The sequence below is a fragment of the Athene cunicularia genome (genome assembly GCF_003259725.1).
Source record: "Athene cunicularia isolate RWA chromosome 3 unlocalized genomic scaffold, athCun1 chr3_part1, whole genome shotgun sequence".
In the NCBI taxonomy this organism is placed as follows: Eukaryota; Metazoa; Chordata; class Aves; order Strigiformes; family Strigidae; genus Athene; species Athene cunicularia.
The window spans coordinates 124,502,441-124,525,499 of NW_020799097.1; the positions used below are offsets into that span (position 1 = coordinate 124,502,441).

Genomic DNA, 23,059 nt, shown 5'->3' on the forward strand with positions numbered 1-23,059 from the left:
CTACACATCAGCATGGTATGAATAACCCGGCTGGAGATCCCTTCCCCGTCTCTCTCTGCTGGGGAAACTTAACCCTATCCTAGTTGAACCAGGACATAGGGGTTGTAGCTGAAAGAGGCCCGTTTGACAGATGCTGGGAAACCTTTAAAATGTTTCCTGGAAAGGAGCAACATAGCTCCATTTATCACTAACTTAGGTGATTGATACCTCATTTGTCCTGGCGAATACACTTGGTAATTTGCATGCAAATTTATGCTCCGATTTTTTCTGTTGTGATTCACCTGAAGAAAAAAAATACCCTGCAATTATAGCATTATCCTCCTGGTAGGTGCAGATTTGATGGTGCTTCAGTATGGTCCTTGTATTCCCATTAATGCATTAAATTCATATTCCATATGGTGTCTATTGAATAATAGTGTTGGACACCTATTGCCAGTTCTTTAAGTAGCCCTTGCTCCATGATTGCTTGAGTGCTTGACTTTGCTGTTGGTACTGTATTTTTCTTTTTGGTACAAAAGGTGATATTAAAATATGCATGAGAACATATATAGTTATTGTTAAAATACGCATTGCTATAACCAGATCTATAAAAGCACTTTTAGTATCCCTTTTGCTTATTTCTTTAATGTCCCCATGTGCTAAAGGCTTTTTAGACTGTCTGCCAGAACTACTCCCCATCTGAAATGCATATTACACCATGCCACTGGGGGATGTCTGGTTTTTCTCCAGTGTCTGGTAGATCACAAGTCGGGTTTTGGCGGAGGTTTTTTGTTGTTTTGTGGGGTTTTTTTTACTTAATATTTTTGTTGTTGTCTTGTTTCCTTTTCTGCAGCCAACTTTATTTGAGCAAAGGATCTGTGTGTCCAGAGAAGGAGCTATGGTCAGAGTTTTAAAAGGAATTAGAGATGCAGCAAACTGACAGGAGATTTTTGGGTGCAGTGGGCCTGAGAGTGGTGTTAGGGGTCAGGAAGGCCAGAGGAATGAGCTTGTTTGGTAGCTCAAGTGTGGCAAAAACCCACTTGATAACAGCATCATGACACAGGGCATGTATTTGATGCTCACATGCTGGTGTTAAAGATTGGTTCTGTTTTATCTGTTTGTAGGATCTACAACTAGAATATGGTCATGGTCCTCAGTATGGTTACTTCTTGGGTGCAAATAAGTGAGTAAGCAACAGCATTTTCTTTCATTCAAGACTGTTTTAGTATAAAAACCACAAATGTGTGTTAAACACATTAGCTGAAACAGATGTAGTAAAATTTCAAGATTGTTTATATCGGTTACAGTTCCAAAATCACTATTTATTTCTAAAATAGATTTCTAATTATATAGAATTGCAGCACTCTTCAGTATTTGAGGCTATGTTAACCATATTGTCTCTATGAGGCTGTAAGCTTCCTTTTAAGAGCAGTTATCTTGGTCTGCCTGTTAATAAAATGGTTCTGCATGATAGGTCCGGTAGAGCACAATTTTACCCCATCTAGGAACTACCAGTGCTGCTCTTTGACATTGCTTTATGCCCTTCTTCATGCTGTAGGGCACTAGGAGCACTCAATTATGAATGCCTTAAGTTACCTGTCTCAGCAGAGTCCTTTGACTTCATGTTCATACACTTATTAATATTGTTGTACTAATCATATGAAAGTTTTCCATTAAATTATTCCTTTTCACCCAATTTCTTAATAATATTTATGCATGTCAGAATTAAGATGCCTAGCTTTGCTTTGCTAAATTAAATCATGTTTTACAAATGCAGAAAATCTAAGCATAGAACATGATATTTTTAGGCAATCTTTTAGTTTGAAAAATACAGATACTGATTTTCTCCAAAATCTTTTTGTGTCTTATTCCTGTGTTTTGCCTGCTATTTCTCCCTGTCTGTTTTCAGACAGAGGACACAAAAATGAAGACGTTCAGAATGTTACACAAATTAACTAGGAAAGAATGAATTTATTCCAATAGTAGTTTAATCCTCTTGTCAGTCTGATTTTTTTATTTTTTTATTATTTTCTTGGATGGTGTGGGTTTGTCTTAAATTGAATCAATTTAAGACAGTCCTTGTTTTACCATACAAGGAACAAGGATTACTGCATTTAATAGCAGTACATAAATAATCACATATGAATGTGTTGTGTATTAAAAAAAAAAAAATAAGGCTAAGTTCAATTGTATGTGGCTGTATGTTCGAAAAGTCAGTTGAAATAATATACTTTGGATTATTTACTGGTAGAATCATAGAAGCATTTGCCCTGACTTTTGATAATTAAGTTTTGTGTCACAATTAAACTGTGTTCTTATTCTTATTTAATGCTGAAGGAGTCTCTTAAAATCAGTAGAAGAAGAACTGCATCAGCGGTAATTCTGTTCTTTTTGTTTTTTCCCCTCTTGTGTGTTTCAAAGTAATTTGTGCATTGTTTTCTTATGTCTGTCACAACTAGTTCATATTTGTCCCTGTACTTGCTGAGAGGATATGGGAAAGGCTTAGCTGTCTGGATTGCAGCTGTGCTTTAAATAATAATAATAATGATGATAAGAAGCTAAGAGACAGTAAAATTCTGTAAGAGAGGGAGTAGCCCTTGAGCTCAGAATTTTTCACAGTAGCCAAAGTCATTTTAGTACAACTTACTCAGCAATAGTATCTTGTTCATTTTCTTAGGGGACATGTGGCACATTTAGAAGATGATGATGATGCAGACGATGACGCTAAGCAGTAAGTCCTTTCTTCTTGTAAAAATAAAATATATATATATATATAAACTGATTTTTGAATAGATTATTTTTTTTTTATTTAAAGTTTAATCATGTTCTCTAATAGCTGAGGATTCTTTTTCTTCTATAGCAATTTTAAAGATAGGCATTTAACATTGTTACATAGATTACATCACCAGAAGCTTTCTTACTCTGCAGATAAACCTGTGATAAATTAGGGGTAAAAAAAATCTTGTTCCTTGGTTGATACAGTTGTCCTTTTATCTTCCATTAATGAACAAAATCTTGGTGTAGTTACATTGAGCCAGTAATTCATCTGACCCTGGTCCTGGTGTCTTCTTTAGAACTGATGACTGTATATTAAAATAAATCTCATTAAAAATACATAAAATATATACTTGACTGTCTTCTCTAGATGACTGAGTTTGTTCTGTCCACATTCTCAGCTAGGAGGATGCTTGTATGGGAGTGTGATTTTTTAGAACAGAGCAGCATCCCTTACCACAGAGAGAACACGATTATGTGACTGCAAAGGCAGTATCAATAGGCATGTGTTTAACTATGCTCATACTAATTTCCACTGGTTTAAGTATTATTGGGCTCTTTCTGATTGACAGGTGGGAGATGAAAAAATTTTAAAAGCACAGTCAGTATTTGGAATTCTACATTCCTAAATAAATCTGATGTAAAGACCAAAAAGAAAGATGCCATTGAGATAGAATTTGTGTTTACTTTCTGTTAATGGATAATTTTGAAACCTGCTGCTTCATACCAGAAACCTGTAAAACATCTGTTAGCTATTGTTGTCATCTATCCCTTACAAAGAACAAAATATCTCTGGTTTGTTGTTTTTTTTTCCTTGAGTTATCTTACTGCTCTTCTTTTATGACAAAGGCAGTGGTTTTTATCACTGTACTGAGCATGTGGGACAGCCCTCTTCAAGAAGGGTAGAGTTACTGATAGTGTCTGATGTCAGCTGGATGACAAGTACATTAAAATTGCATTGTTTAATGATGAGCATCTCAAAACACAGATATGATTGCTGTTCAACACGAGTGATATTTATAGAAGAAAAACTGCTTTTAGCCAGTTTTCAGCAGGCTTTATTCCCTTGCTAATTCCTTAAGAAATTCTTCATGTTTCATTTTTAAGTGTTTGTTTAAATGCATGATTGATTATGCAATTCATCAATAATACGAAGTTCTTTTGTCTTTGAGCGAAAGAGGTTGATAATGCTATTCATTGATTTGCTCCCCTGCATTAGGACCAAGATGAGAACTCACTTTGCTCATATCTGGATAGACCTTGGTAATGACTCGGGCTTCCTGCACTGTAGGATGTAGTGGTCCCTTATAGCTCCATAACTGCCAGCTCCACTCTGATGGCCTTCAGCAAAGATGCTCTGAATATCTGCACTGCTGCAAACCAGCTCAGCTTGGTTCCTCCATCCGTACTAATCTCTGGATGTTTTTTGTGTACAGTGCTCTGTCCATTTTTGCTTAATGTTTCTTTCCCCAACCCCTCCATTTCTTCCTCTGTTTGCAGCCAGTATCATCAACTTCAGTAATGTTGCAGGGCTCAGAACCTTGGTTCCCTGCTGTCTTGAAGTGCTTGCACTGATTTCTTTGTCCAGTGCTTTGAGATCCTTGTTCCTTGCGTGAGCTCCATCAGAACTTTCAAACAGCACTGGCTTTAGCTGGTTTTGTCACTGTTACGTTTCTGTGGATTTTCTTTTTCAGGTTAAACAAGAAAGAATCTGATAGCTTCTGGAGAGGTTCCAATTTGTCTGACCCTAAGGACAGTCACCAGTGCTTTTCCAAAAATGCCCTGGTGTTTTTTGCTTCATCCTGTATTTTATCCTAGGTACTCTTGCCCTACAGAGAGGGCCTGACAATTTTCTGTAAGCATGTGGGTAAGCCTTGAATGCCTCAACCTTGGATCAGACAGATTCCGCATCTGTGCCTTTCCTCTTGGTATTTGCTTGAGCCCAAAGCTCTGATGCAAGATGTTGGTTCATTAGCTCAGTCTTGGATATCTTTCTCTGGAGCCCACTGAAGATTCAAGGCTTTTGTTTGATTTCTGTCCTCTGAGATGGAGCTGCAGTTGAAGAGCACATGTGACACCAGTCACTTCTCCCTTCAGATTGAGAACAAAAACAATGAAGCAGCTGTATACCTTCCAGTCCAAACTGATGCTACTGCGTGACTCTGAAGCTGGGTGACTCATATCAGCAGAGAATCCACATGCTTCAGAGAACAATGTAAAATTATCTCTCATTGTTTAATAATTCTGATTGTTTTGAGATTTCTCTCTCTCTTCTGTGCAGCACAGCTGATGATGCTTAAACTTCCTGGTAATGGAAGCTGGGAAAGCAGAAATTACCGTGGCAACTGCCCTGTGCAATCAGCAGTGACAAACTGCACATAAACCTTGCTGTTGAAACCAGCACAATCTGTCACATTTATGTCAAGTTGTTGGCTATTTTATTTTTTTACATTTGGCTGACCAATAACTGGCTGTGATAGCTGCATGAGATGCAGGGAAGAATATGAAAGAAAGTACAAATGGAGCTTGGACACACATGACTGAGGACATAAGCTTGGTCCCATGTTATAAAAAGGAGATAATTTCCACCACCATAGCCACTGAACTGCACAGCACAGAGTAACCCATTCTCAGAAGTCCCCTTCCAGCCTCTCTCAAATAAAAGCAGGTTATAAGATGCCAGGACAGAAACTCTTGAAAAGAGTGAAGCAAAGCAGACAAGTTGTAAACCAGTAAACAGATATCATACTACTTGATTTTTTCCACCAAACTTTGGAACATAATTTAAAAACAGGGAAGATATTGTGCAAGAATGTCAAGTTTTCACAGCTTTCTTCCTGTCTTCCTGATTTATTTAATGGAAACCATTTTCTCTTCAAAAATATTGGGAAACAGGACAGTGTAAGATTTTCTAAAAACATAAATTTAGGATTTTTTTTTAAATGCAGCATATTCTTTAAAACACAGAACCATCAGAGGAAGAATGCTCCTCATGCTTCAGCTTTCTTGTTTCCTGCTGATACCTTGTACTGTTGAGCTAAGCTGTTGTTCTTGTGTTAAAAAGCTCTCTTTCCCAAGATTTCTGTGAGAAAAGAAACTCACGGAAGAAAAAAAACCAGAACAACCCAGACAGTAGGCTGGCTGTCGATTGCAGATGGGTTTCACTTTCAGGTGTAAGGCTGTTCTGAAGAAGTCAGTGGTAGATATTTCAAGGAATGGTATTCATCAGTTTTCTTCTAACTTCCCTTTGCCCTGTATAGCTACAGATGGCCCTTTAGGAAGCTCACTGATACCCTAAATCTTTCTTCTCTCAACAGAGTAAATACCAGACCTACTCTGCATCTCCCTACATTTTTTCCTGCACAAGTATGTGCATCTTCAGGAAATCAGTTCATGTCACTTTGTGCTCTCTGGAGAGGTTCTGTGATAATTGAATTTTTGGATAAAATCTATGGTGTGCACAGCAATAACTATAAATGCTTTAAAATATTCATGATAGTTACTTGGATATAATAGTGCTGTTGACAAGGTAGTGGTGTTTATTCATATGGCATTTATAAAATCCTGTATCCTCTTGAACACTGCAGTACGAGGTTCAAAGAGCTACACTGAATAACAGTCTGTTTCTTTTCTTTGTAGTGCCACAATGAAACCTAAAGTGCCACCTCCTTTACCACCAAAGGTAAGTGAGGGGAATTTTGTTGCCCAGAATAAAAGGGCACTTTAAATAAATAAATAAATAAATGTAGAAGAGTCTAAATGACTATACAGATGGTTCTCTTACTTGAGCCACGACTTGAAAACTTGAATCAAGTTTTAAGTCAGAGGTATATCCAGGGGGTTGACCTAAATATAAGTTTAATTAAGCCTTTAATTGCAAATCTGCACAAACTCTTGCACTATAGGGTATTTGTAACTGTGAAAGTGCTGTTTCTGACTAATTTCACTTCTAATACTTCAGAAGGAATAAATTGGGTAGTTAAATTGTGCCACAAATAATTTTTAATTAAGAACTGCCAAATAAAGTATCTGCTTGCTAACTTCTGATGTCTGAATGGTGATCTTGAGGCCTGTCTGGATCAGATTAGGTTTTGCATGCAGCCACTGGGAAAAGTAAGTGAATCTTTTCCCAGTGAAGTTACCTTAATATAAGCAAAAAGAAAAAAAAAATTGCTTTTTTTGTGTGTCTGACTGTCAGTTCCCCAGGCAAAATGTGCAGGTTTCATTATTTGCTCTCCTGCACAGACTATCTTTGAATAACTGAGAAGGATTTTACAAGCAGATTTAGTGCAGCCAGTGTCTTAACAATGTCGCCCTTTGTGGTTGCATTCCCTATTTGGGATTCTTTACACAAAATTCTGACGCTATTGTTGAATGTTCCCTAGTTTCTACTTAAATGTCTTGGTGTGGTTGTCTGTAGTCATAAACAGTGACATTTCCACATGCCAAATAATGGTTTAATGCATGTCTTCAGTATAATGATTTTGAATGTCTCCTTTGTCAGTAATAAACTTTTCCTTATTGATATGTATATCCTTCTGGTTTGTTTTTTGAAACAAATTTGCATGGCAGAATATGTTGCTTTATCAATTGATTTAAGAAAATTACAAGATCCAAATATTGCATATCATGTTTCTTTCTTACTGAGAAGTAGAATGGAGGATACTTTGAATCTTTTTAAGTTATGTTTTTATTATTACTCTTTCAGCCTAAATCCATCTTTATCTCCCAAGAAACTCATTGTTCTGAAAATGATAATCAAGCAACAATCAAGAGATGCCCAACACCAGGGAGTCCAGCAAAATCTGCGTCTCACGTTCCACCCAGACCGCCACCTCCTCGGTTACCTCCACAGAAATCTAATGCTTTAGGTAATAAGAGTGACACCAAGAAGTATACAAATATTTCTTAAATAATCTAATGTGATTTTATTTCTACATCCTCACTTCTGCGCACATTAAAACACACTAAGGTAGTTTTTCTGTGGTGGACAAGTTACAGGAAGTGCTTGAAAGCCAAAGTGCATGAAGAAAGCATGCTTAAACTCTTATGAGGGTCAAATGTACCTTCTAGTAAAGTCGCTGACACAATTCCTGCTGATGCCATTGGTGACACAGTTGCATTTCTAAACAGGCTTATACTGTAGTGTATCAGGACTGTCACAGGGAATAAAAAAGTTTTCCTGTATGTAGGTTTCAGATTCTGGTACTGTGTGTCAACTGTTGTTGTCATTTGACATGTCAAGAATAGAGTTTTGCTTTCAAAGTTTGCTTTTATATGTAATGACCTGGGTTGGGTAGTATAGCAGGTAATTGTGTTTATTTACTGTTTGCTCAGGCTGTTCATTCTATGATTTTGTTAAGGTCTGATGCTTTGAGAGTTGTTCTAGACTGACTTGTTTTAAGCAAGCTTAATGTCTGACTCTTAATTGGTAACTTGCTAGCTCTTCCTTGCTACATATTTAGTACTGCAGCTGATGTGTTACAGATTTGATTTGTAGCGCTTAAGCATCCAGTGCTAAGAAAGGTCTTAAAGCTACTTATAAAGAGTTGATAATTGAAGTGTTAGCTATAGCCAAGTTTTTCTTTAGATATGTTAAATACATTTTTCCTCATAACCGTGACTTCATCTCTTTATATGCCCGTATTAGATTTGTTATATTAATTAGCAAAAGCCGTGGACTGAGTTTGAATATGGCTCTATAGATGGTTATATGTGCACATGTAGGAACATGTATGCTTTAGAAATAAAGTAGGGTATTGGAATGTTTTCTGACATAAATGGAAATTTTGGCCCTTCAGAATTTTTTTTAGGCTAGACTGCTGTTCAAGGGAGAAGAATACATTTTTAAATACAAATCTTTCTAGGTAATGGAGTCACTTCTGTACAATTAAATGGTGAAAGAGAGGGATCTCCACATCAGCAAAATGAAGCTAGAGACACTAATTTTCCAAGGAAAGAAAAGAAGGAAATACTGGTAGGTATTTAAGCTTCTAGGTGTTATTTTTAAGTTTTCTCAACTGTTGTACATGCATAATGAAAAGGAGTGGGCACACTCTTTAGTATAGAAATTATGCTGGATGGCATCTTTGCTTACTTTGAATCAAAGCACAGTTTTGCTAAGTTTGTCTAACAGTCTTCAGCTGAAATTTGAGTTGGTATTTAATTTTCATTAGAAGCTAACATAATCATGGATATAGAAGATTTATTGCTTGTATTCACATACTTGAGAGACAAGTGAGAACGAGATCCTGCGAGAGGGCTGTAACGTGTTGTACTGAGCAATGTGACTAAGCAAATAAGGGCATTAAGGAATATGCTGCCACCTGATGGCTTGCTAGAGGATTTGGCTGGCCCTGGAAAAAGAGCTTGAATCAGGGCTATTCCCAAATGAGTCCTTCTGTCCCAGATATAGGCATACTGACTTTTTGCTGTTCAGAAGAAAAAAAGATGGAAATACGGAGACTGATCATGCCGATCTCTAAGCTGTTTGCCTGCTGGCCTCTGGAGCTCTGGGTTTCAGGGTTTAGCAGCTTGGGTATCCTGTCAGACTTAAGCTACACATACTGATATGAATTTGCAGTCATGGAGAAAATGTTTTACACTGCATGTAATCTGATCCAGCCATGAGCTGGTGAAAGGGAATATTCCTGCATCCCTTTCTCCTCCTGTAAGTGAGTTTTTTTATCAAAGCAGCAAACAGCTTCCAGAGTGGTCACTATTACTGTGATGCAAAAGTGAACGTGGGAATGTGGGATACCTGTAGTTAGATCAGAGTAAATGTAACATGAAACTGCACTCTATGGGGGCTGCTTCTAAGGATGAGATTGTAAATGTCACTTTTTTGAGAGAAGTGAAGAGGAAATAGAGCAGAAATACTGTATATAGTTTTGTTTTAAGGAATACTGGAAATACGTAGGAAAGTATGACTTCCCGAACTGCTTTGAACTTGGCATTTGAAATTGTGTGATTGAAGTTTTTCCTGTGTAACCTGTAAAATACATGTCTTCAGAAACATGTTGTTACTAGGAGAAATTGATACTGACACAGTAAAGTGGATCTAATGTTGATTGATAGTTTAATGCTCCTTGTAATATTGAGCAGTTGCTGCAGCATTGTTTAAACTCTGTACTGCTGGATGTAGCATTCTTTCAGGCATCATTGTTATGTGAAAATGTTTCACAATAGACTATGCAGATATTCAGTGAGGAGATACTAGAGAATCATAGTAGAGGCTTAAATGAAAGAAAATTATACTGGTAGGTTGTGGTGTGTCGTCACTAGAGACCCATGGTTAGCAAACTCATACAGAATTATAGAAGTGTTGGTTGGAAGGGAGGTCTCTAACCTAACCTCATGCTTAAAAATGGGACTGTAGCCAAAGCTCAGCCATGACTTTCAGATCTACTACATATGTCACTGGGCACAGCGGAGTGTCCAAGCAGATGCCTAGTGGCTTCTATTTAATGTAGTGTGGAAATATATAACATTTATTGTATTACAAAACACTTCCTATGTAAGTATTAACTTTTTATTTTCTCCTAGTATATTTATTCTCAAATAGTTGTCAAGTGCTTTTAACAGCATTCTAACAAAAGTTTTTTAGACTTGTATTTTGGTTATGCTATGGTGTGGGGAGGGAATATGTATGTTCATGCATATGTGTGCGTGTAAGTGTAAACATACTTTTTAACTTCTATTTTCTAGAAACCAATTAGTAATGGCCTTCCTCCCACACCTAAAGTACACGTGAGTATTACTGAGCTATACAAATACATGCTGGAAGCAAGACATGTTTTCTTACTAAAACTGAGTACATTTTTTTGATGTTTGTAGTATTTTTTTAAAAATTTACAAAAACCCAGTATCTCTTAGAAGTGTTAAGCCACAGGTATGGTATTTCAGAAATAGCCCTTAATTTTGTGCTCTTGAAGTAAATTTTGGAAGGTTTTTGTTTGCTTGCTTCGTTAAAAGTGAATGAGAGTTCTGTGACTAAAGTCACAGAAGTTCTTTCAGCGTACTGAAGGTACTTACTGATCTGAGGAGCTGATACCTATCAGGAACTGCAACTAGCTCAAAGTTTTTATACTTTGCAGTTCTACATTTCAAAACTTCTGAAGATAGGTTTTATAGATGCCTTATGCCTGGATATAACTGTTACAGACGTCTCTGCATAAAGCAAACTGGAATTTCATTGCAATATCTGTGTGGACTTGTCAGTGTGCTTCTAGCCAGCACTGTGATCAGAAGAGCCAGTGTTTCCTTCTTGACAATTTGTTACTACCCTCACTGCTCTCCTCCTCATGTGTTGGAGCATGCATTGTAGTTGTGCTGTGCACCAAGTGGGGGTTTAATCTGATTTTTAAACTAACCTTTTTGCTGCATTATTTCTAAGCCAGATGTTTCTCATCTTTAGATAAGAAAATAGAATTGCTACAAGGATGTGTAAGTGCAGGATTGTTCCAGATCTCTGAATTCCTGTTATGTTTAGCATCATTTATTGAGGTGAATCCTGTTTTAATAAACTAAGTATTAAAATTAAATGCATGGCTAGGAGTGCGTAGTTTAAACTAGTGGATGACTGAAATTTGGAAGCACTCCAGGCACTCCTAGTTGCCTGTGACTTTAGAGATTTTGTTCAACTTTCTTAATAACCCAGTCTGGTAGTGTGTTTTTCCCTGCTATTTTAGATGGCTTGCAGTACAGGGACATCTGTTAGATCCTACCAGTGAGGGATCCTGCCTGCTGAAATTCCCCCAAGACTTAAATGCCTCCATGGCAATGGTCAGATCAAACAGCCTTGCTTCAACCTTTTATTTTATTTTTATGTTTTTTTTTTTCCCCAGTAGCAACTCAGTTTAGTAATTTATCTGATTCTTAGCTGTATTCTTGAGATTTCTTTGGTATTTAGAGATAATACTGTCAAGCTCCATTTAACCTTCCAAGGTATTTGCAGCAGCCTCTTGGCTCTGCAGGCTTCCTGAAGATCAAGGCTGAGAATGGCCAGAGGAGAGTGATCAGTCTCTTCTGATTTCCATCTCCTCCTTTCTTATCCAATATCACTAGAGAGCTCAACTAGGTCTTAGTAGGGAGCACAGCTTCCCTCCTTGGTGCAGCATCTCTCTTCAGTGCTTGGAAAGGGTCAAGGAAAGCTGCATAGCTGGTTACACAGCAGCAGCAGAAACACCAGTATTCCAGGAGATCAGTGCTTCAAGTGTTACCTATTGAGTGTCTTTCAGTGCCCTACGTGCTTGGGAAGAGGCTTCCATAAAACCACCCCAAAAATCTCTTCATTGTTTTTCTTTATATCATCCCTCCTTCAGACTCCTTTCTGCCAAGGAATTTGACAACACTGAAGCTGTCAGTACCTTGAGGTCACTGTATCAGTATCTTCTTATGTTCCTGACTCTCATATATCTTTTATTGCTTCTGTTCTTATGCCTACAGAAGGATCATTTCATTGTCTAGCAAGCAGCCAGTTCTCTGTCTTGGTACTCAGGCTTCTGCAGTGGTGCTAGCAGTGCTGAAGTCCTTCCCCTTGTCTTTGTCCAATGGGGTCTTAAATGTTTGCTGATTACTTTAATGAATATGATCCTTCCTTCACATAAGTATATATAGACAAACTCAGACTTCATTGTAGTGATGTGAAAGGTCTCATTTCTGCTGCTTTTCATTTTAAAGGGTTAATGATTAAGTTCTTATTAAACTAAACTATGTTTAGAAGTTACTGAAATGTGTGCAGGCTTTCTTATTCGGCAGCAGGTTAACAAAAAAAATTCTTCAAATATTAAGACAAGTGCTATTTGGCTAAATCAGTTTATAGATCAATAATAATTCACAAAGTATTAATATAAAGTGAAAATATAGCTGTTCTATAGCTTTGTGTAAATGTGATACCTGCTTATATTCAGGATGGCAGCCCTTGCTTATGACTGGTTCTTATGTTTGACCATAATCTGATAAATGGTAGCATTTCACTTTAATTGTTGTTTACTACTGCGTCATTCCTTTTCATTTACAATACTATCAGCTCTGTTCCTTAACAAAGTAGGATGGGTAATTGTTATGTTGATGTTTGAGGGCAAAGGAGGCAGCCCTGGCTTTTGCTTTTCTGTCATCTTGAGGCAGATTTACAAAGTATTCTTATAAATGCCTACAAATGTTTGCACTTCACTAGCAGGAAAATAGATTAATTATATTATACTATGTAAGACAGTAGTCAAACTGAGTTTATTACAGTTATACTGAACAGGGAGTGGGATGTTCTACCACATGTTTTCCTTTGGGAAGCAATCAATTTTAAAAATAAATTAATTCAAAACAACTAATAGAGCATCTGAGGCTAAGATTTTGATAGTTGCATAACCTTTTATTTTAAATGTGTAAAATACAGCAAGAGTAAAGTTCCTCTGCTGAAACTTTTCTAAAGTGAGAAAATTCAGGAACCTTTTTCAGGTTTGTCACCTTTGTAGTAAGTATATGCTCAGACTGTTAATTTAAGAGCTAATTCCAAAACGCAAGTTCTGGTATGTTTGTTCAGAATGGTCTTGTGCATAAAGGAAAAATAGCTTTAAAAAAAAAATTCCTTTGTCAACTTGTCTGGATAAGGTTATTTTCCACATGGCAAATGAAATGACTCTTAAACTCTTCTTACTATTTTAACTAAAAATAATTCTTTTAGAAATGTGAGTTTTAATTTTCTGTATGTATACTTTTAATTGTTTTTATTTCTACAGATGGGTGCTTGCTTTTCAAAGGTTTTCAATGGCTGTCCATTAAAAATCCATTGTGCAACATCATGGATAAATCCAGATACAAGAGGTAGTATATTACATAAATTCTACCCATTTTGTACTCTCCTCAGATTTCAAGAGTACTTAAATGACTAAGTCTATTTCTTTTAAAATAAACATATTATAAAATGGGCTTATTCACAGAATCGCAGAATCGTTTAGGTTGGACCTTGAAGATCATCCAGTCTAACCAATAACCTAACATTGACAGTTCCCAAATATACCATATCCCTCAGCACTGTCAACCTGACTCTTAAACCCCTCCAGGGATGGGGATTCCACCACCTCCCTGGACAACCCATTCCAATGCCTAACAACCAGTTCTGTAAAGAAATACTTCCTAATATCTAGTCTAAACCTTCCCTGACACAACTTGAGGCCATTCCCTCTTGTCCTATCGCTTTAACTTGGTTAAAGAGACTCATCCCCAGCTCTTTGCAGCCTCCTTTCAGATAGTTGTAGACGGCGATGAGGTCTCCCCTCAGCCTCCTCTTCTCCAGACTAACCCCCCCCCCAGTTCCCTCAGCCACTCCCCGTACAACGTGTGCTCCAGACCCTGCACCAGCTTTGTTGCCCTTCTCTGGCCACACTCGAGTCATTCAATGTCCTTTTTGTAGTAAGGGGCCCAAAACTGAACACAGTATTCAAGGTGCAGCCTCACCAGTGCCAAGTACAGGGATAAGATCCCTTCCCTGTCCCTGCTGGCCACGCTATTTCTGACACAAGCCAGGATGCCATTGGCCTTCTTGGCCACCTGGGCACACTGCTGGCTCATGTTCAGCCAGCTGTCAGTCTACCCCCCAGGTCCCTCTCTGACTGGCAGCTCTCCAGCCACTCCTCCCCAAGCCTGTAGCGCTGCTGGGGGTTGTTGTGGCCCAAGGGCAGCACCCAGCATGTGGCCTTATTGAAACTCCCCCAGTTGGCCTCAGCCCATGGCTCCAGCCTGTCCAGGTCTCTCTGCAGAGCCTCCCTGCCCTCGAGCGGATCAACACTCCCACCCAACTTGGTGTTGTCTAGTGTTGTCTACAAACTTACTGAGGGTGCACTTGATCCCCTCATCTAGATCGTCACTAAAGATGTTAAACTTCATATAAGAAGTTCTTTAATTATGCCACTGCTGTCTGAAGTTCAATGTTGGTTTTTAAATAAGATATATGGGGCACAGTTTTCAGATTTGATTAAAAATAATAAATTATGTATCAAAGGTAGAAAACCATACTTTCTCAGTTTGGATTCAAGACTCTTCTCAAAATTTTAGTCCCAAAGATGCCAACCCTAATCTATATTTTTAAAAATCTGACTTCCAGGGGTCCTAGTTGAGATCGATGTCTTTATTGTTCAGTTGACTTATTTTTCCCTGCCCCAAAATCTGGTCCTACAGGTTTCTGCAATTCTCCTTATTTTTGCATACATTTTAGTGTTATGTTATATAGTCTGATGAAAGGGATAGTGGGTAACATTGTACTTGCATTGCCTGCACTTTGACATTTTGATTAAAGGAATGCTACTGAGCCAGTAAGCAAGAAAATATTTTTTTTAAGAAACTACTTAGAAACTTAAGTATATTCACAGAAGTCAGTCTTGCAGTTGACCCATCAGTATGAGATTTCTGTTGTGTACACATGCCTAAATGTTTAAGAAGTGAGACACCCCCAAAGTCTGAGAAAACGTTCCAGTCAATACTGTTGTTGAAGTACTCCAAAAGAAGGCTATGAACATGTCATATATGAAAATGACTGAGTAGGATAATTTATACATTGCAAAATTAATCACATGTATTCTTACTTATGGTTGTATCCCTGCTAGTTTTTATTCCCATTATTAGTCACAAAAGAATAGACTGATCTTTCCTAATGTCTTAAAAAGGCTCCACTCACAAATTTAAGATTCCTTAGCAAGATCAATTTTCCATGCTTTTAAACACTATTAACTATTACAGGTTGGCTTGTTTCAATGTGTATAATTGTTTTAAGTCTTCTTTTGGTAAAGACCTGCATACACTTATAAAACACACTTTCCTTAGATCAGGATTTCTAGATACTTTGTGTTTGCAGATCAGTACTTGATATTTGGTGCAGAAGAAGGTATTTACACACTGAACCTCAATGAACTTCATGAAACATCAATGGAGCAGGTATATTTCTGTTTTGATATTTTGGAAAAAATATATCTTTGTCGCTTTTAGCCACTCAGATTAATGTTGTATAATCCTTGTAAAAATTGCCTTTCCTACAGTTATGTAGGTGCTAGCTAAGTATTACCTAGAATTACCGTAAATGTTTATGACTGCAGATAGCTTTCAGTCATATTTAGGTTTTTCGTAGGCTGAAACATGTTGCAGGTAGGAGATATCAATGTGTTGAACTTCATCATTAGTGCATTGTTCTGTAGTTAAATGATTTGTTAAATAGTGTGGAATTTCCCTGATACATTTTGGATGAAAATTTTAAAGCTTTGTTACAAGATAGAATATTCTTCAGCAAACATTGTGTTTCACCTACAGGGAAGCAAGGAGATCCTTTGTACTCTATATTTCGTTCTTCTGGTCTTAAAAGCATCTTTACTGATGAGACTCAGCTTAATGAATCCCAGTTAAAACTGTTTTTGCAGAATCTTATAAATAGTAAACTTTTGGAGGGGATACTGGGGAGGGGGAAATGCCAGTTGCAGGCGTTTCTGTATGGTGTCTTCTCCAGCTTTTGTTAATCTCTTAAGAGGCTTATTTCCTTTCCTGCCTTCTCCCTGGTTTAGGGAGCTATGCATCTGTCATCAAGGTAGAGGAATTTGCAAGGACAGCCTTCGCACTGTAAGCTGGAGGCACTGGTGTTTGTTCATCTCATCAGGGTCCAGACATAGCTATGTCTGTTGTGTTAAGAAGACCTAGCTAGCTTGCACTGAGCTCCATGTAACTCGTAATCATACTGATGCTTGAGTTAGCTAGTTTAAACTTAGCTCAGGTACCTCTCAGCTGCTACACTGCGGTTGTAAAACCTATGCCGAGAAATATCACTAATACAACAATTCTTGTAGTCCAGGTAGACCAAGGAAGGTTTTGATTGGCTTTCCTTCTGTAGTTTTCTTTTTCTTTTTTTAAGTTGGTGAGGAGAAGAATAGGTGTAACAAAACTCATGTTCTCATACCTACCCATCCTTATTTTCTCTAAGCACCATGTTCTGTAGTGCATTGCCTAGTGAGACGAGACTCAATCTAGTGCATTGCCACTTAGAGACGAGAAGAGATGCTTGTAAAAACAGCCAGTCGTGTGTGGAACAGAAGGCATGAGTGACAGGTCAATCAACCTGCAGATCTGAAGTATTGCTGTTCTTCTCTAATCCTCAGATCCAAGCCTACTAAGTCACAATATACTTAGGCAGCTCCAGAAGATCAATCAAATTTGGATACAGCCTGGCTGTTAGATATTACCATTGGTTTTTCTTACAGTGTGTTTAGGTTATGAGAAGACTTCAGGAATAGAAGCACACCCTCTGTGCTGACCTTTTATTAAGCACTATTTATGATATCAGGCAATAGGGCTTTAATAGCATTTTCAAAGTCTGTGTTCCACTTAATTATTGACTTACACTGAACTGTATCAGACCTAGAAAAAGCAAAAGTAGTATCCTTGGTTATTTTTCACTACATTCCACTTTACTAATGGACAAAGCAGAAATAACATACATTTCCAGGAGTTAGCACACCTTCAAGATGAATCACTTGCTCGTTGGCAGAAAAAAATTTCAGCTAATTTACAGCTCTCTTCAGATCTTTCTAATAAAGCAGCAGTGAGGAGTGGGATTTTGGGGATTTTTTGTGGGGGTTTTTTATTTGTTGTGTTTTGGTTATTTCTAAGAGCAAAAGAAATGTTCTCCTGTGTGGTGTGTCTACCCCAATAGTCTGTTTCCTAAAGTGGCAGTAGGAAATGTCCATGATCTTGGCCACTGTCTACTATCCCTTCTTTTCAGACTCCAGTACAGTCATTAAATCGGGGATGTTGGAGGATCCTTGCCTATTTGCTTTTTGTGTCCATTTATAGACCTGTTGGGCACGAGTATGTCTAATTCCTAGTTTACGCTGTTGATACTTTCCACCTCCATGACCTGTGTGGCAACAAGCTCCAGAAGTTATGTGAGAGGGGAAAAAAATTACCATGTTTGTTTTAGTCTTTTCTTTAAGGCTAGTTTTTTTTAGTTTCAGTCCCATCTTTCTAATAATTGTGCAATGTGACAACTAGCCATTCTGCCTTGAGCATTTGTTGCATTCCTTGATCACTTAAGTGAAATGTGTAATCATACACAGAGAAAGAGTCCCTTCAACTGCCTCAGTTTTTATTGTTTCAAGAGATTTGGACTAGTACAGGCCTTATAATGGCTATGTTTTGTTGACCATTCTTTAGTAAACAAAGTTGATATTGTTAAGCTTTTCTCCCTTGATAGAGAAAGTTTGGTAGCTTTTAAATTTTTTTTTTAAATGATTGACCTTTATAATTATGTCTTGTGGGCTAATTATAGTATACTTGAAGACCCGAATATAAAATGTGCTAATTCTCTAATTGTTAATGTGTACATTAAATATTGTGTGTGTGCCTAAGACTTACTCTGAATTAAGAGTTACTATGCTTAAGCTAATTTCTGCTACAAAGAGCAAGTCAGTATTAGTTTTGTCCTGTTGTCTATGCAGATATTAATTGATCAGCTTAATGTGCTCATATTTTGTGTATATCAGATTGAATGCTTTTCTTTCTTTGTTATTCCTTCCCTTTATCAGTTATTTCCTCGAAGGTGTACGTGGTTATATGTCATGAACAATTGCTTGTTATCAATATCTGGTAAGTTGCTGTGCTGTCTTTGAGTGGTAGTGCTGGTAAACGTTTGGTTTCATATTTGAAGGGTGGCTTTGTTTTCTGATTTCCAGGTAAAGCTTCTCAGCTTTATTCCCATAATCTACCAGGACTCTTTGATTATGCAAGACAAATGCAAAAGCTACCAGTTGCTATTCCAGCACATAAACTCCCTGACCGAATACTTCCCAGGTAAATACATGATGTCAGATATATCAGAATATCTTAATTCAGAGAATTCAGGATATGTGAAACTCCGGGAATGCCAACTAATGTGGAGCTCTGTTCACAAATTGCCATGAATAACTCATCTGGGCATTAATAAGAGGGTAGAACCCTAAATTCACATGTATCAAGATGTGAATATACTCTTATTGAGAAATGGAGTTTGGTACATATTCCCTTCTTGTCATGAAACATCTTTCTGGGCATGGCACTTTTTGGGTATGGTAAATCCTGATTGTACATGATACTAAACAAAATCGAGGGTCAGTATTGTACCTGTGATATTTCAGGCAAGTAGAAATTGTGATCTTACATTAATGACTCTGGGCACTATCTTTGCATTCTGTTGAAAAAGTGGGAATGTGTAATCTCTTACCAAAGAGAAAATGGGCTCATGGGTTATTTTGAAAGCGGGGAAGAACAGAATGGGAGTACAGATTTGACATTCATTATTGGCTAGTCATTTTTTGCAGGCCGGTGTAGAAGGTACTTTTGTCCCCAGATGCCTACAGCCCATTGTGCATGCAGTCCCTCCCACTTCATATACTAACAAGAACATACAAAATTCTAGAGACTGGGTACAGTGCTGGCTGCCAAACAAGCCTTGGGAGCCTTTTCAAATCCAAGAGGAGAAGGTAGTAATGCTAACCTAGTTTGCAGAGAAACCTTTGATTCTTAAAGTGCATAGGAAATCACTGGTTCTTATATAACAGGCTTTCTGTTAGGAAATTGTATCATAGAAGACCTGATTCTCTGCTACCTTTGGTTCTATTAACAGCCTATTAACATTTAATTCTGGCATTCAAAAGGCTTCTTGTTCAGCCATATGCAAACATAATGGTGCAACACTTGTCTGAAAATTGTATTCTTCCTAGAAGCTAAATTCTATTTACCTAAGAGATCATTTGTGTTTAAATTGTCTTCTGTGTGCCTCCACCACTGTTCTGCTCCTCTCTTCCAAATTAACTTAGCCTGAGATTCTGGCTTGAGGAGTGCATCAGTAGTGGACTAATAACCATAACTATCATAAGAATCATGTAAGGAAAACCTTTCAAACTACATTTAGCATGGAAGGAAAGAAACCTCACCTAAGTTGCAGAGGGCTCAGAAAATTTCTTGTCTGTACATGTTACTTCCCAAGAAAAATGCAGCACAATCTGAATGTGCATGTGCCAAGCCAGTTATTCAAAGGCAGAAGAGATTCATCTATATAATCCATTTTGCTGTTTTATCACTTACTGTAAGGCATAAGGGCAGTAATATTTAGCCAGGCAGAAGTAGTACATTTGAAGTATGTAGAAGACCATAATTTTTTGTCCTACCAGATCACAAACTATTCTTCACCAAGTTCCTGGATACCATGATGATAAGTGCTACATGAAAAATGTAGATACGTTAAAAGCAGTTTTTGGTAAAGAAAATGTAAAACAAAATAGAATTGAGTTATTTGTGAGGTTTGTACATTCATCTGTGAAATGGTCTAAGCTCAATTTATGATACTTGGTAGGATGACACTCAGTGGCAGAAAATAACATCTGTGGTAAGTCTCCTTTCCAGTTTCTTTCCCTTGAGTGTCCTTGAGCAGTTACTTTCAAACCTTCCATGACTACTTCCAACCAAAATTTTTGACCAGTGCTCAGTTTTCATGCTGCTCAGTCCTGCTGCATTATCAGTCATATCTGACAGCTTCATTTGAAATGCTGTGAAAGTATTTTCCCAGTTCATAGTTTTGACTGCAGCATCTGTCTGTCTATTGCTCCACTTATTCTCATCTTTTCTACAGTGCCGAATTAGTTCTTTTTATTGTCAAGGCTACTGTGACCAATATCCATATTGTCTGTCATCTTACAGTATGTGTAGAAACACTGATTCCCACTATCATCACAACATTTTCCCTCGCTTATCTGATAAATTTTCAAGTAATTGTTTTCATGATTTCTCAGAGCGTGTCCCCTGCACATCAGAAAAGATCTTGCAAAGCTGCCTTGCAGTCCTCCTTTAGATCTCCTCTTGAAAAGCATGCTGTGCTGCCTGTGAAATGTTCTGCAAAATTTAAGGTGTTGATTTTGCAAGGACTGGCCCAGCAAGCTATCCAGTACAACATCTTTTCTTACACCACTTGGGTCCACGTGTCCTGTCTTTGAACTATAATGTCCTTGGGACAAGAGTGGCCTTCATGTTGTCTGTAGTATCCAACACAAGATGCAGTAAGTGACAGCATTACAAAGAAGAATGATCATGGAAGTACCAGTAGACATGTGTAGAAATACATATAATAGCAAGACATAGTGGTAAATGATGCTTGCAGGTATTGAGGCACCTATTCTTCTCCATTCCTGACTTTTAACTGCATTCATAATGCTGCATAACTGAGCAGCATGTCGGTGCTAACTACAGAGTAGTCACCATGTATGTTCTAGGCATATTATTTGAGAAGAAATATACAAATACATACAGTTTTAGGGGTTTGGGTGGGCAAATATAATTTTCCCACCACCAGCTCTCTAAAAAACAATTAAATTCTTTTAGTTGATCAATAATTTTGTATTTATATCTTGTAGGAAGTTTGCAGTGTCTACAAAAATTCCTGACACTAAATGGTGTCAGAAGTGTTGTGTTGGTAAGTAAAGATCTGAAGAATAAATGCCAAGAAACAGTACAAATGGTGACAGTATTAAGATTACTTAGTCAGGTTTAAGAGGTAAAGGGAGAAGAGACGTCATTATTATGAAACTATGTATCTGCAGACAGTGAGCTTGTTCAGGTTAGTCCTTGTGTTTAAGCAATGAAAACTTTCCCAGTTCTCTCTTTAAATATTTATTTGTTGTCTTCAGACAATTCTCAAGAAATGCAGAGGCGAATGCATGTCAAATTTCAACAAGCCCTCGGGAAGAACCTAATCTCCATGGATGGAGTGACTTAAAGAAGTTACCATCAGGTTTAAATAGCCTGATTTTCGAGCACAAGTTCCAGTTATCAATATTGGATGATAAAAAGAGAGGCAGATTTCCAGTTCTTTGAGGAGTGTGTTGCCTCTGAAGCCTTTATAGTGTGTTCAGAGTGCCAGCTATTGAAGTGTCAAAGCTGCACTGCATTAAGACATGTTTTAAAAGGGGGATGGGGCAGATAGATTCAAACAAACAACTGAAGGGAAAAACAAAAAACAAAGGAAACAGACCTATGGATGATTTCTTAGGGTCAGACTCTTGTCCCTGGAAATGTTTCACCTGGTGTTCCATAATCAAATGAATGGCGTGACAAGTTGTATTACACAGATTTTTCAGAGATTCAGTGGTAAGTGAGCATCTGTCATTTATCCTCACAAAATTCTCCTCCGTATTGCTAAAACATCGAATGTTTGTTATAATTTCTTTGTCCAGTTTACCGGTAAAACTTGGCTTTTTCTGGGATACAAATTCTCTAGGGTGTGGTAGGGTGTTACCAGTATGTACTGTTTATGTCCAGGCCTTGCCCTAATTGAGGCATCTAGTCAGGCTGTGAGTGTTAATGGCTGCTGAAGGGAACACCTGAAGGCGTGGATGGACAGAGTAGGGACAAAGGCTGTCTTTCTGACATGAAAATTAATTTGGAAGTTTGTATGTTTTCAGGTCTCTGTTTTTATTAAATGAGAAACCTGGTCATGTGCTCCTCTGTAGTCTTACAGTTTGTGTACTAACAGGCACAGAATTTAACAAGAGTGCCGTGGAACTTGGCATTTATTAGTAATCGTCTGCTGTCCTGGCATTCAGAGATAGCTTAGCCTAATAAGCCTGGAGTCCTTCCTGCATGATAGGTTAAGTGATAATTTGTGATGGCAACAAGGGTGGCTGCAAAAGGCAGGTCCAAGGGGAGAAATTATAGATTCCCCTCTCCTGCCCTACCTATTATGTGCAACCTGAGTGTCTGTTCCTGCTGGCAGTGTAATTATCCCTTTGGCCTGGGGGAAGCAGCAGTGCCACAGGAGGCAGAAAAAGACCAGAACTTCTGGTCTTGTTTTTTTCACCTTACAAGTGTTGCTAGTTGCATGTTTTGTGGTTGCTGCTGCTGAGTTCAGCCTTAACAAAGGTCATGCCAAGTTATGTGCTGCAGTTTGCAGTTTTCTTTGATTGATGGTGAGTGAGAACTTGGATTAATGAAATTAAGCTTTGATGTTTAAGGTGCCAAGCGGTTGCTAGTGGATTTCCTTGGCAGTAATGAATGAGACTATTTCACTTAGTACTGGATTGTAGAAGCTTTATCTGAACTGTTTTGTTAATTGCTTGATGCCCACAGTCACTTTACTACATTTCAAAATCTGGTCTTTAGATGTAATTGTACAAATTGCAAAGTAGCACTTGTTCCTCTTAATGGATATGCTGGAAGTGCTTAAGGAGTAAAATTTTGTTGATACTGTAGAATTAAACTTCAGATATCACAGTGCTCAGTTTTGCAACTTTATTGTTCTCTGATT

General features: G+C 37.8%; 1 protein-coding gene across 4 annotated transcripts in view; it reads left to right on the forward strand.

Annotated features, from left to right (window-relative positions):
* The window catches only part of MAP4K3 (mitogen-activated protein kinase kinase kinase kinase 3), an 84,408-nt gene that overhangs the window by 48,370 nt on the left and 12,979 nt on the right, over window positions 1-23,059 (forward strand). For 3 of the 4 annotated variants that reach the window (XM_026846308.1, XM_026846310.1, XM_026846311.1), the window contains 12 exons: window positions 1,104-1,162; window positions 2,317-2,355; window positions 2,657-2,710; window positions 6,394-6,436; window positions 7,463-7,625; window positions 8,622-8,731; window positions 10,462-10,503; window positions 13,491-13,575; window positions 15,602-15,681; window positions 18,312-18,372; window positions 18,459-18,576; window positions 21,171-21,229. In XM_026846308.1, coding sequence (XP_026702109.1) covers window positions 1,104-1,162; window positions 2,317-2,355; window positions 2,657-2,710; window positions 6,394-6,436; window positions 7,463-7,625; window positions 8,622-8,731; window positions 10,462-10,503; window positions 13,491-13,575; window positions 15,602-15,681; window positions 18,312-18,372; window positions 18,459-18,576; window positions 21,171-21,229 — 913 coding nt within the window. The remainder of the gene's footprint in view (window positions 1-1,103; window positions 1,163-2,316; window positions 2,356-2,656; window positions 2,711-6,393; window positions 6,437-7,462; window positions 7,626-8,621; window positions 8,732-10,461; window positions 10,504-13,490; window positions 13,576-15,601; window positions 15,682-18,311; window positions 18,373-18,458; window positions 18,577-21,170; window positions 21,230-23,059) is intronic. The other variant, XM_026846309.1, reaches the window with a different exon arrangement.